Genomic DNA, 12,671 nt, shown 5'->3' with positions numbered 1-12,671 from the left:
AGTCAAAGAAAGAAATTAGACCAGCTTGGCATGATTTGTTCTTGACAAATCCATGCTGGTTATTACTTAATATCCTGTTATCTTCTAGGTGATTATAAATGATTAATAATTTGTTCCAGTATTTTCCCAGGTACCAAAGTTAGACAACTGGTCTGTAATTCCCTGAGGTTCTCTCCACCCCTCCCCCTTTTAAAAGATACATTGTGTTTACCTCTCTCTCCTAACAGAGGGATCAGAAATCAAAATCAAAACTTAAGTATAAAAAAAGATATTTGGGGTCATTTTTAGAAATTAACATTTAGAATTTCTCTCCCTCTGAGGTTTGGGATGCATGGTGCATAGGGACCCTGACATTATAAGTGCCAAGATAAACAGAATCAATAATAGTTGTGAAACACTGAATTGTTCCCTCTGTAAATAGGGGGGCATAGCCAAGATACATAATGCTGTGGGGGTAGGGTACAGATTTTATTGGCACTCGTTTAGGATAATCTGGGTTAACTCACTTGTAAGCATAAGTGGTGAAACCAATGTACCCATCCCATATTGATAAAACCCATATTCTTAACAGTGGTGGTGCCCAGAATAAGTACTGGGGTGCAGGTAGCAATCTTCAACCCTTCCCTACACCCTATCCTGGAAGTTTGACTATATTTTCAAAGTGAACATGAGGACACTGGTCAAAGGCGTCACTGGAAGCCCTTTGCTGGGGATAAGGTGAGGAATTGGGTAGCAAAAGGGGTGCACCTTCCAACTCAGCCCATGTCTCCTTATCAACTAAGGAGACATGGGCTGTCTCCCACTAATCAACTCTTACCTCATTGCACTCAACCCATCCCCCTCCCAAGGTACGTCTACACTACGGGACTATTCCGAATTTGCATAAACCGGTTTTGTAAAACAGATTTTATAAAATCGAGTGCGCGCGGCCACACTAAACACATTAAATCGGTGGTGTGCGTCCATGGTCCGAGGCTAGCGTCGATTTCTGGAGCGTTGCACTGTGGGTAGCTATCCCGTAGCTATCCCATAGTTCCCGCAGCCTCCCCCGCCCCTTGGCATTTCCGGGTTGAGATCCCAGTGCCTGATGGGGCAAAAATCATTTTCGCGGGTGGTTCTGGGTACAGCCTCACCCCTCCCTCCCTCCCTGACAGCGGCAGACAACCGTTTCGCGCCTTTTTTGCTTGGTGAACCGTGCAGACGCCATAGCACAGCAAGCATGGACCCTGCTCAGCTCCATACCGCAATCGTGGATGTTTTAAACACCTCGCGAACTCTCGTGCAGTATATGCTGAACCAGGACCTTCGAACCGAGGCGAGTAAGAGGCGGATACGGCAGCGGCGATGACAGTGATGAGGCGTGGACACAGAATTATCTCAAACCGCGGGCCCGGCGCTTTGGAGATCCTGATGGTAATGGGGCAGATTCTATCCATTGAACGCCGATTTTGGGAAACAAGCACTGACTGGTGGGACCGCATTGTGTTGCAGGTGTGGGACGATTCCCAGTGGCTGCGAAACTTTCGCATGCGTAAGGGCACTTTCATGGAACTTTGTGACTTGCTTGCCCCTGCCCTGAAACGCCATAATACCAAGATGAGAGCAGCCCTCACAGTAGAGAAGCGAGTGGCGATAGCCCTGTGGAAGCTTGCAACGCCAGACAGCTACCGGTCAGTCGGGAATCAATTTGGAGTTGGAAAATCTACTGTGGGGGCTGCTGTGATGCAAGTAGCCAAAGCAATCACTAAGCTGCTGCTACGAAAGGTGACTCTGGGAAACGTGCAGGCCATAGTGGATGGCTTTGCTGCAATGGGATTCCCTAACTGTGGGGCGATAGATGGAACCCATATCCCTATCTTGGCACCGCAGCACCAGGGCACCCAGTACGTAAACCGGAAGGGTACTTTTCAATGGTGCTGCAAGCACTGGTGGATCACAAGGGACGTTTCACAAACATCCATGTGGGATGGCCAGGGAGGGTTCATGACGCTCGCGTATTCAGAAGCACTACTCTGTTTTAAACGGCTGCAGCAAGGGACTTACTTCCCAGACCAGAAAATAACAGTTGGGGATGTTGAAATGCCTGTCGTTATCCTGGGGACCCAGCCTACCCTTGATGCCATGGCTCATGAAGCCATACACAGGCAGCCTGGACAGTGGTCAGGATCTGTTCAATTACAGGCTGAGCAAGTGCAGAATGGTGGTGGAATGTGCATTTGGCCGTTTAAAGCGCGCTGGCGCACATTACTGACTCGCTCAGACCTCAGCCAAACCAATGTCCCCTATGTTATTGCTGCTTGCTGTATTCTCCACAATCTCTGTGAGAGTAAGGGGAGACCTTTATGGCGGGGTGGGAGGCTGAGGCAAATCACCTGGCCGCTGATTACGCGCAGCCAGACACCAGGGAGATTAGAAGAGCACACCAGGAAGCGGTGCGCATCAGAGAAGCTTTGAAAACGAGCTTCATCAATGGCCAGGGTACAGTGTGACTGCTGTGTTTGTTGATGAACACCCAACCCTTTGATTGACTCAGTCCCTGTAAGCAACTCCCCCTCCCCCTTCGAGTACAGCTTACTTATGCAAATAAAGTCACTCTCATTTAAAAAGCATGAATTCTTTATTGATTCATTATAAAAAGAGGGAGAGAAGTAAGGGTGTGCTTTGGGAGGAGGAAAGGAGGGATGGAGAAGGCCATTAAAAAAAAATTCAGAGTAACGGCATCCTTCTGGTTGGGCTGTCCACGGGGGTGGAGTGGGCGGGTGCACGGAGCCTCCCCCCACGCGTTCTTACACGTCTGGGTGAGGAGGCTAAGGAACATGGTGAGGGGGGAGGGTGGTTATACATGGGCTGCAGCGGCACTCTGTGATCCTGCTGCCGTTCCTGAAGCTCCACAAGACGCCGGAGCATGTCAGTTTGATCACGCAGCAGCCCCAGAGTTGCATCCCGCCACCGCTGATCTTCCTGCCGCCACCGCTGATTTTCCTGCCGGTCTTCCTGCCGCCACCTCTCATCTCGGTTGTCCCTCCTGTCCTCACGTTCATCCCTCCTGTCCTCACGTTCACTGGCCTCTTTCCTGTAATTTGAAACCACGTCCTCCCATTCATTCAGATGAGCTCTTTCATTGCGTGTAACTTCCATAATATCCGAGAACATCTCATCTCGCGTCTTCTTTTTCCTCCGCCTTATCTGTGCTAGCCTTTGGGATGGAGGAGGGACGCTTGAAAAATTTGCAGCTGCATGAGGGAGATAAATATTTAGAAAGATACATTTTACAGAACAATGGTTATACTCTTTCACAGTGAAAAGCACTATTCACCTTACACAGCACATGTGATTTCCCTACAAGGTCGCATTTTTCATCTTAATAGTGACTGCTTGCATCTCTGGGGTTACAGATCTCAGACACAGGTCCAGGCATCAGGATTCAGCTTGCATGCGGCCATGGTAAGCCACTGTCTCAGTGATTTACCCCTCCCCCCCCCCAACGCATGGCTAATACCACGCTAGCTCCCTGCTAATCAACAACCTTCCCCCTCCCCCCCACCCACTGCTTGTCTGGGAGCTTGGGGAAGCTCGCCGGTGACCAAACAGACAAGATCATCGGCCTTGCACTCCTCCCCTCCCCCCCGCTACGTGCAGGAAAGTGTTTTTTTTAAGCTGCTGCATTCCACGAACCCAGTAGAAAAATGGCCACCCCCCTTACTTAAATTCCTGATTTTTAACCAGGTTATCCTGAACGATATCACTTTGCTGAGGATAACAGAACAAGATAAAGAGCGGATGCTTCTTGAATGCCAGCAGTCACCGGGACCATACGCCGCTATGCTTTGCCACGCAATGATACCTGATTACTTGCTACATGCATGGCATGGTAAAGTGTCCTACCATGGTGGGCGGAACAAGGATGCCTTGCCCAGAAACCTTCTGCAAAGGCTTCTGGAGTACCTACAGGAGCGCTTCATCGAGATGTCCCTGGAGGATTTCCTCTCAATCCCCGGACATGTTAACAAACTTTTCTAAGTAACTATACTGTCTGCGAATGCATCCCAAGTCCTCTGGGCAAATCAATCATTAAAAAAGGCTTGCTTAAAAAACACTGTTTGCTATTTGCAAAGGTACACTCACCAGAGCTCCCTTCCAGGGCGTCATTCTCTGGAATAGTTGCTTGTGAGGGCTGGGAGCAGGGTAATTCCGTCAGGGTGATAAAAAGCTCCTGGCTGCTGGGGGTCACGGAGTGCTGTGTGCTCTGCAGGTCTTCCTCTTCTTCTTCCTCTTCATCTTCCCCGTCTGCATAATCCTCAGACATGGCAGAGATTACAACCCCCACCTCGGAATCCACGGTCAGGGGTGGGGTACTTGTGGCGCAGCCCCCTAAAATTGCATGCAGCTCCTCATAGAAGCGGCATGTTTTTCGACCTGCCCCGGACCTTCCGTTTGCTTCTTTGGTTTTCTGGTAGGCTTGTCTGAGCTCCTTAACTTTCACTCTGCACTGCACGGAGTCCCTGCTGTGGCCTTTAGCCGTCATAGCCTTAGAAATTCTTTCAAATACTTTTTCATTTCGTCTTTTGGAACGCAGTTCTGTTAGCACTGAATCCTCTCCCCATATAGCGATCAGATCCATTACCTCCTGAGCGGTCCATGCTGGGGCTCTTTTTCGATTCTCAGGAGACAGCATTGTTAACTGTGCTGATGAGCTGTGCGTGGTCACCTGTGATGATGAGCTCTCCACGCTGTCGAAGCAGGAAATGAATTTCAAAAGTTCGCGGGGCTTTTCCTGTCTACCTGGCCAGTGCATCCGAGTTGAGAATGCTGTCCAGAGCGGTCAGTGGTGCACTGTGGGATACCGCCCGGAGGCCAATACCGTCGATTGCGGCCACACTAACCCTATTCCGATATGTTAATACCGATATTAGCGCTACTCCTCTCGTCGGGCAGGAGTACAGAAACCGATTTAAAGAGCCATTAAAATCGATATAAGGTGCCTCCTAGTGTGGACGGTTGTGGCGTTAAATCGGTTTTACGCTCCTAAAACCGATTTAAACGCCTAGTGTAGACCAGGCCCCAGCTTAGAAACTTCAGGCTTCCTTAACTCAACTCCCACCTGCTTGGTGGTAGTACTCATCCTCCAGCTTCTCCACAGGTCAGAACCACCTCTCAGCTCTGAAGTCCTCCAACCAAACACTCATGCTAAGAATACACTGTCCGTCCCCCCCCCCCGCTCCCTAACACACTCAAAATTCTTCCTGAGTCTGGAAAAGCAGGGCAAAACTAGAAGGAAGTCTGAGCAGTGACAGGGCAGTCTGGTGCTTTGTGGGGTATGTACTTTAGGGAAGGTTTCTGTCATCAGTAAAAAATAAAAATAAAACACATATATATGTGCTATGATTAAATCAGTGAATGTGATACAGATGGAGTAGGAAGGAGTATTAACTTGTTTTGGGATTTTCCCTTTCCAGCTCTCTTTTGGGAATCAAAACAAGCAGATTCCTGACATTTAGAAATCAGTTGAGTTGCCTTAACCACCATTTGTCTAGAAAAGACAGGGGCTAATTGTCCTGATTTAATCCTCAACAAATCTTTTGTGGCTTCTGAAGAAAGCAGCATCTGGTGCCAGTCAAGACCAGATAAAAAACAGTCCATGTCTTTGGGAGGGGAGCAAATCAAAGGTTGGAAGCTGCTAGCTATCTACACCTCTACCCTGATAGAATGCAGGTTTGCATACAAAGCAGTAAAGCTCTGACACGCTGCTCTGAGCAGTGTGTTAAGGGTGCCGGGCCAGGGCTGAGGGGCTTGATAAGGGGCAGAGGGTCTCGGGGGTGGTCAGGGGCTCCCCCCCAGGGTCTGGGGGGGCAGGAGCTGTAGGAGGGCACTTTTGGGGGCCCCGCAGTCCCAGAGTGGCCCGGATTAGCGGGGGCCGGAGCAGCCTGCTCTGCTTCCCTCGCCCCGGCCCCAGCCTTGTTGTTCAGGGGAGGGGGCTTGGGGGAAGGGATCTTCCCCGCACTCACCAGCAGCGGTGGAAGCGGAGCATCCCGGCCCCAGCCCGCTCTACTCCACCAGCTCGCAGCTGCAGCGCTCCGCTTCCTGCCACAGGTGAGTACGGGGGGGGGGGTATCCTTTCCCCAACCTCCCTGCACCCACCTGCAGTGGGAAGCAGAGCGCCGCGGCTGGGAGGTGGCAGAGTGGAGCGGGCTGGGGCTGCATCGCTCTGCTTCCTGCCGCCAGTGAGTGCAGAGGGCATCCTTTCTCCAACCTCCCTGCACTCACCGGCAGCAGGAAGCGGAGCAGCCCAGCCCCAGCCAGCTCCACTCTGCCAGCTCCCAGCCGTGGTGCTCCACTTCCCGCCGCAGGTGAGTGCGGGACCTTTCCCTAGGCACCCCCCAGTGACACAGCTGGGGCCGGGGCAAGGAAAGCGGAGCAGGCTGGGGCCGCATCGCTTCCCTTCCCGCCGCAGGTGAGTGCGGGGGGGCATCCTTTCCCCAACCTCCCTGCACTCACCGATGGCAGGAAGCGTAGTGCCATGGCTGGGAGCTGGCAGGATGGAGCGGGCTGGGGCCAGGCTGCTCCACTTCCCGCCGCTGCTGGTGAGTGCCTGTCAGGGGGTAGGAAGGGAGGGGTGAGTGGATAGAGGTCGGAGCAGTCAAGGGACAGGGGGGTTGGGATCCTGGGGGTGATTAGGGATGGGGGGTCTCTGGAGGGTGCGGTCAGGGAACAAAGAACGGGGAGGGGGCAAAGCAAGTTTGATATAACGCGGTCTCACCTATAACGTGGTGAGATTTTTTGTCTCCCGAGGTCCGCGTTATATTGGGGTAGAGGTGTACTTCCAAATGTGGGGACAGTGAAGCTACATATGCTGGGGTTAAGACCCTGGAGGACTGAAGTTGGAAAACCCCAGCTAGGGAATCTGAATTGTGACTGCGGAGTAGGGAGTGGAGAGGTTGGAATATTTTGGTATATTGGCTCTTCCAGTTCAGGGGAGAACAAATGAAAAATCTTTTCCACCTTAGAGAGAGAGAGAGAAGGAATGGACTGGTGACTATTTTCAGGACGCATCCCTTTAAGAAGCAAACAGCCCATCTCTTTTCCTTTGAGGGGCTAGCCCCTTGGAAACTGCATTCCTGTTCTGTGCCTTTGCTGCATGAAATTTCCTGAAGAGCCAGAAGTGACTCAACAGTAGACAGGTGTACTGTGGCTCCAAGCAGTGGCAGCAGGTGGTACTTCAGGGTGTTGTACTTAAGGAAAAAAACCCACAGAGATGTGGCTTAGCTCCATTAATCCCTAACAACCATCCACCTCATTTGTACTGTGCCACAGCACCACGTCTGTGTGTGAACAAGTGTACATGGCCCATTTATATTTTTTTCTCCATATTTAGTTGTACCCAGCCAGGAAAAAAATGCAGGTCACTTTCTACAGTGAAGGAGGAACACAAGTGTTAAAGTAAGGCTTGTGTGGTAAGCTGCCTGTATGTTTACCTTGATGGCCAGTAATATAAAACAAAAAATTTAACTGTTTACCAGATAAGCCTGGATGAGGTCAGTATTCAAAGTATCCTGTCCAATCACCATCTCCGGAGTTTCTTTTTCAGGATGTTGTGCGGGAAAGAGTTTTGCTAAAGCGCCAACTTGTTAAAATGCTTCTGAGTATGCAAAAATATTAATTTGCACGTGACAGGTGTGGAATCACTTTTGTTAAATTGATTGGTTTAGCAACCTACCACACAAAGGATAAATCCCTGAATAAATAACAACAAATGAAAATACTGTTAGCAGTTTCATAATTTAATGAAAAAGTACTTGTAAAAAGGGGACATCTGTAAAAGACTGATTCCATCTTGGAAAATTGTGTGTGCGCGCATGTGTGTGTATATATATATATAAAAAAACAAAATGCAAAAAACAAAATTAACAAATAAGGTTAAGAGGTAATACTTCAAACAGTTAGCCACCGAACACACAATAAAAACTAGCAAGTACACTTTGGGGACTATATTTAAGAACTACATAACCAAAGGCTCCTTCATGTATCTATTAAAATCATGAGCAAACCTATTGCCCACACTGGAAAGAGTTACATCCCCAATGAAGCAATAATTTGGATTTTTGCTGAAGCACCATTTCCCTCCCCTCATCTTTTTCATATGCAGCTGGGCCTGAAACATGACTGCCCTGCCAAGATAAGCTCCACATAATTTTATGGACAGAAAAAGAATGAATAATAAATATTGAAGGAGAACTAAGAATCAGAGCTAGAATACAAATGAGTGGATATTTGTTTACTCATTCTGAATGACCCATTGCTTAGGAACAAAAAGTACTTCCCATTAAAATAAAATATATGGAAACCTAAAAATGCTACTGCATATTTACACCAAAAGAAAATTTGAAAATACATCTCTAGAAAGACAAATTACACAAATATACAGAAAATCAGGAAGTGAAAGAAAATTAAGGATTCATGAAACAAAGAGCACAGAACTGCAAGGTTTATTTTGTATTTCACCACTGAAGTGTTCTCTAGCCCCTGACCAGTAACTATTGTGAGGAATATTTCAAAGTTTAATCATCTAAATTATTTTGTTGTACTTTCCCAAACTAAGAGCAATAAAATAAATTAAGGCGTTGAAGAAAATCAAGCTGTCATTTGTATTCTGCTAAACATCTTTCTATTGGGAGTTTAATGTTTTCCTTTTGGATGAAATTCACCAAAAGCAAAGGAAACTATAAAGCAAGACCCTCTGCAATACCTATGCTCCATTTCAGTCCTTGATATGGGACAGTGGGTGTTGTCCATTTATGACTGAAATGTCGTTTCATCAGACACAACAGAATTACTCTTGGTTAACAGAACTTATGAAAATAAGGGTGTTTTTTTTATTCAGACAAAAGAAACCATGTGAAGTAAAGAATAAAATGGGACTTTTTTCTGAGGTTGGGTGAAAGCTAGCATATTAGCATTTGCAACTTTTAAAACTTGTGCAAAGCACTTTTAGTTTGGGAAATAGAAACTAATTAGAGGTGGCTAAGCAGCTTAATGTAGTCATACGTCTTACATATGCTTCCAGATTTATCTAGCAATAAAAATGTGCTTCAAATGATGACTGGCTAAATTTTTTCAAACCTATGTTCCTAAAGTTAAGCTCCTAAACCCCTATTTAGTCACCTAGGCTTGGAAATTTTAGCCTATATAAAAAAGGTCAGACAAAATGATTTTTAGTTCAAGCTTTTTTTTTTTTTTTAACATACCAGGTATAAATGCCTCCAGATGTGAAACCTCAAGTTTCAAAAGGAACCTAGCATCCTCGGTGATTGCCTAAAATTTAAGTGTCAAATAGCATTTTTCTTTGAAGTAGTACATCTACTTTTGTAAACACTATCCACAAATTTAGTCATCTTTACTTGTTAGCTGGGTAAAATATTTACAAGTGCATCCCACAACAAGCAACTATGTACAAAGATAAAAAAACTGAAGTACTAGAAGTTGAATATTTACAAAATAAAGTGAATTACTGTCAAGAGAAACACAACCTTTAGCCGGAGCAAAGTATGGGGGCACATCTAGAGGTCAGTGAGTTCAGCAGCATTTGTGATACTTGCTTCTACCCTGCAGAGAGGGTTTACAAGCATCACTGGAGTTCTAACCTTTCTGCAGAACAGGATCCCCATTTAGTAGTCACTTAGACCACAATCCGACAGAGAACTTAAACACGTGCTTTAAATTTAAAGTGTGTGAGTACTCCCACTGGAGTCAATGGAACTAGTCATGCGCTTAAAGTTTTAAGCACATGCTTAAGTTTTTGCTGATCAGGGTCATATTGCAGGTGCAACAGGAATGCAGTTTTAGTGTCTGCATTAATCTTTTACAGCATGTTACAGAGCAATGCAAGGATTCCTTTAATACCTGGTCCAGCAGCACAAAATTGACATTTTTAACAATGCCTTACACAAAAGGCAGGTAAAAAGGAAGCAGCTCCTGGAGTTATGCAAAGATTAACAGCTCCATACTCTCCCAGATGTTAACCTGTAATAAATCATATTGATTTCTACACAACCTTGACTATCCCTTTAAAATCGCAGGCCAATTCACTACTGAAAACTACTCTCTCTTCTTTTTCACTGCATTTCTTCCTAATGTAGGTCCTGCACTGTTTTCTGAAACCCTCTGATGCCTAGGTTTGCACCGATACACTGGATTATGTAAAGGCTGAGTTACCCCTTAGGGTTTATAATCACCTTTGTACTGAACTGTGAGAAATAATATTTTTTTTGTTTCTATTGTGACAATCTCTACCAAAGTCCTTACTTTGGCTTTCTCTCTCTGAGCTGCTTCTCCTTAATCTGACTTGTTCTTTATTCTCATCACTTTCCGCTTCAGAGTCACTTAGCTCCAAATCAGGGCAATACCCGTCATTATCCTGGTATGGAGCGCCTCCTGTCTGGAATTCAAGAGTCTGTTTACTCCACAAACGTTCTTTTGTAGAAAGCCTCCTTGTTGGCTTTTCACAGCACCTCAGATCTTCTGTGGTCCTCACCAAACTGTTGGTAGCCTCTTTAAAGGACCTGCTAAAATGTTCTATTGTAGATTTTCTAAAATTGCTTTGACTAGCCAAATGAGCAGTGAGCACAGATTCTTGTTCATATGGTGTCTGGCTGGACCTGTCTCTCTGAGTTACATCTCCAGCCCTGCCCATTAAACCATTGGATTTTGTAAGTCTTGAGTTCTCTTGCTGCATTTTTCCATTCCCAATGGAAGACTGCCCATGCAATGCAGCTTGAAGTGCTAATGGTTTACCAGATGACTGCCCACGATGAAACTCTGGTGACTGTGCAGGTCCAGAAACTTTTGTTTCATTCCTAGTCTTGCCAATCCCTACCAATAACCCATTACTTCGGTTGTCATGCTGATACCTAGAGTATGATTTTGCTTTAATTTCAAATGACTCCTTTGACATCTGCACATTCCTTTTGTTGTAAACTGTGGTGTTGTCTGGAGACAGGGGTCTGTTGCCAGTTTTCAGTGAGTTATTTCTGCAGTCACCCAGCGCTGACTTGGGCATTTTTAATTTCAAGGTGATTCTGGGAGGTGGGTAGAACAGTGTGTTCTCTAGTGCACTTGTCAGAGAATGGCCTGAGAGAGAAAACAGAAAAGATGTATTTAAAAGGTGGTAAGACTTTCATTAAACTTAGTTAATAGTTTTCCTACCTATAAAAAGCACGCACACATTAAGGGGCATTTTCAATTAGTCTAACAATTACTACTGAGATGCATTTAGGATGTTAAGGAGAAGCCATTAACTAAAAATTAAATTGTTCCAAAGCACCAAACAGAATTTATATAAGCATTTTAATATTTCTATTCTTTAAGGACAATTTTTTCTTCAAATTTATAGTTTGAAGCTATGTATTTTTTAAAATGTTTTTCACCCAATATACTACAGACTGTATTATATAAATACACAGCCCCTGTATTCAGTTTAAAATAATCATACAGAGTACATAGTCTTCCTCATTCCAGAAGCTTCAATCATTGTTTCATGACATTCACTAGAAAAATAAGGTACAAAGTTGTTTTTGGAACATTAGCATTCCAAGGCAGCTACTATCCACTTTTAAACTTAATAAAACATTATGTGGGGTTGACAAAAATGACAAATCTCAAACTGAGAAACTTGTTTGAAACATTCATGACATATGAAAGGAGACATGAGAATAGTGTGAATGTGTCAATTATTCTCCCCATCTCTGTCTGAAGGAAATTAACAAGTTAGCAATTCTCCTTCAACTGGGGAGAGACCAATAAAAGTGTGCAATATATAGCCACTGTGGGGAAAATGGTAGTATAGAACAGTAACCCAAAGAGAGAATCCCACAACCTACCTGATGCAGATACCAGTAATACAGCTGTGGTGCCTAGATGCTACAGTGATTGGTATCTCATCTGTATATTGCACCCCATAAATATCTAGGATAGGATGGAATACCAAAGTATGACTCTGGAGAAGATGAAAATGCTGTGCATGTGCTGCTAATTAAGAAAGCTGGCAAGGAGAGTGCATACTCAGAAAAACTCATTAAAAACACAGGTTTACAGTGTTTAAAATACCAACAGTGACATGGGCCAGACATACCCAGAGTCAGAATCTTTAGCAGATACAATTATTGTTATTTTGTATGTATAGATTACCTGCAGCAATTTCCTGATTAATGAGCTGGACTTGCAAATTGAAGACTTGTTCGTGTACTTTACTGTGGGACAATTTCAGTTTCTCTCTTCTGCTCACCATGTAGCAGAGATTCCTTACCTACAGTAAAAACACCCAGAGATTTTAGAATTTTCTCTTTTTTAAAAAAGTGGTCAAGAATATTACATTAACATTTCAATTCTTGAACAAAGCATCTTCACACACGTAAAGCCCTATAATAGAAAAGCTCCATGGTGAATTTTATAGAATCATATGCAACTATAAGCCAAGTATTTTTAATTACAAGGATTTAAAAAAAATAATTAAAGAAGATGCTAAAAGCAATCTGTAAATCAGTTGGTCAAATTCCCATCTATATTAGCAACAAGTGAACAAATAAGCAGGTTATATGAAGAGCCATCAAGCAGATTTTAGAACTCACATTTTTCTCTCTTAAATCCCACACCACATAGTCCATTTGGATCACCAGCTG

The 12,671-nt window shown here is 45.0% G+C and overlaps 1 protein-coding gene across 5 annotated transcripts in view; it reads right to left on the bottom strand.

Annotated features, from left to right (window-relative positions):
* Positions 1 to 9,866: 9,866 nt before the first annotated feature.
* The window catches only part of JADE3 (jade family PHD finger 3), an 87,781-nt gene continuing 84,976 nt past the window's right edge, over positions 9,867 to 12,671 (bottom strand). For all 5 annotated transcript variants that reach the window (XM_039482978.1, XM_039482993.1, XM_039483003.1 and 2 more), the window contains 2 exons: positions 12,181 to 12,298; positions 9,867 to 11,124 (listed from right to left, as the gene is read on the bottom strand). In XM_039482978.1, the coding sequence (XP_039338912.1) occupies positions 10,226 to 11,124; positions 12,181 to 12,298 (1,017 nt within the window). In that variant the 3' untranslated portion in view covers positions 9,867 to 10,225. The remainder of the gene's footprint in view (positions 11,125 to 12,180; positions 12,299 to 12,671) is intronic.

Source organism: Mauremys reevesii, linkage group 1, assembly GCF_016161935.1.
Source record: "Mauremys reevesii isolate NIE-2019 linkage group 1, ASM1616193v1, whole genome shotgun sequence".
In the NCBI taxonomy this organism is placed as follows: domain Eukaryota; kingdom Metazoa; phylum Chordata; order Testudines; family Geoemydidae; genus Mauremys; species Mauremys reevesii.
The sequence above is the reverse complement of the archived record's forward strand: the minus strand, read 5'-3'. Positions and strand labels throughout refer to the sequence as shown.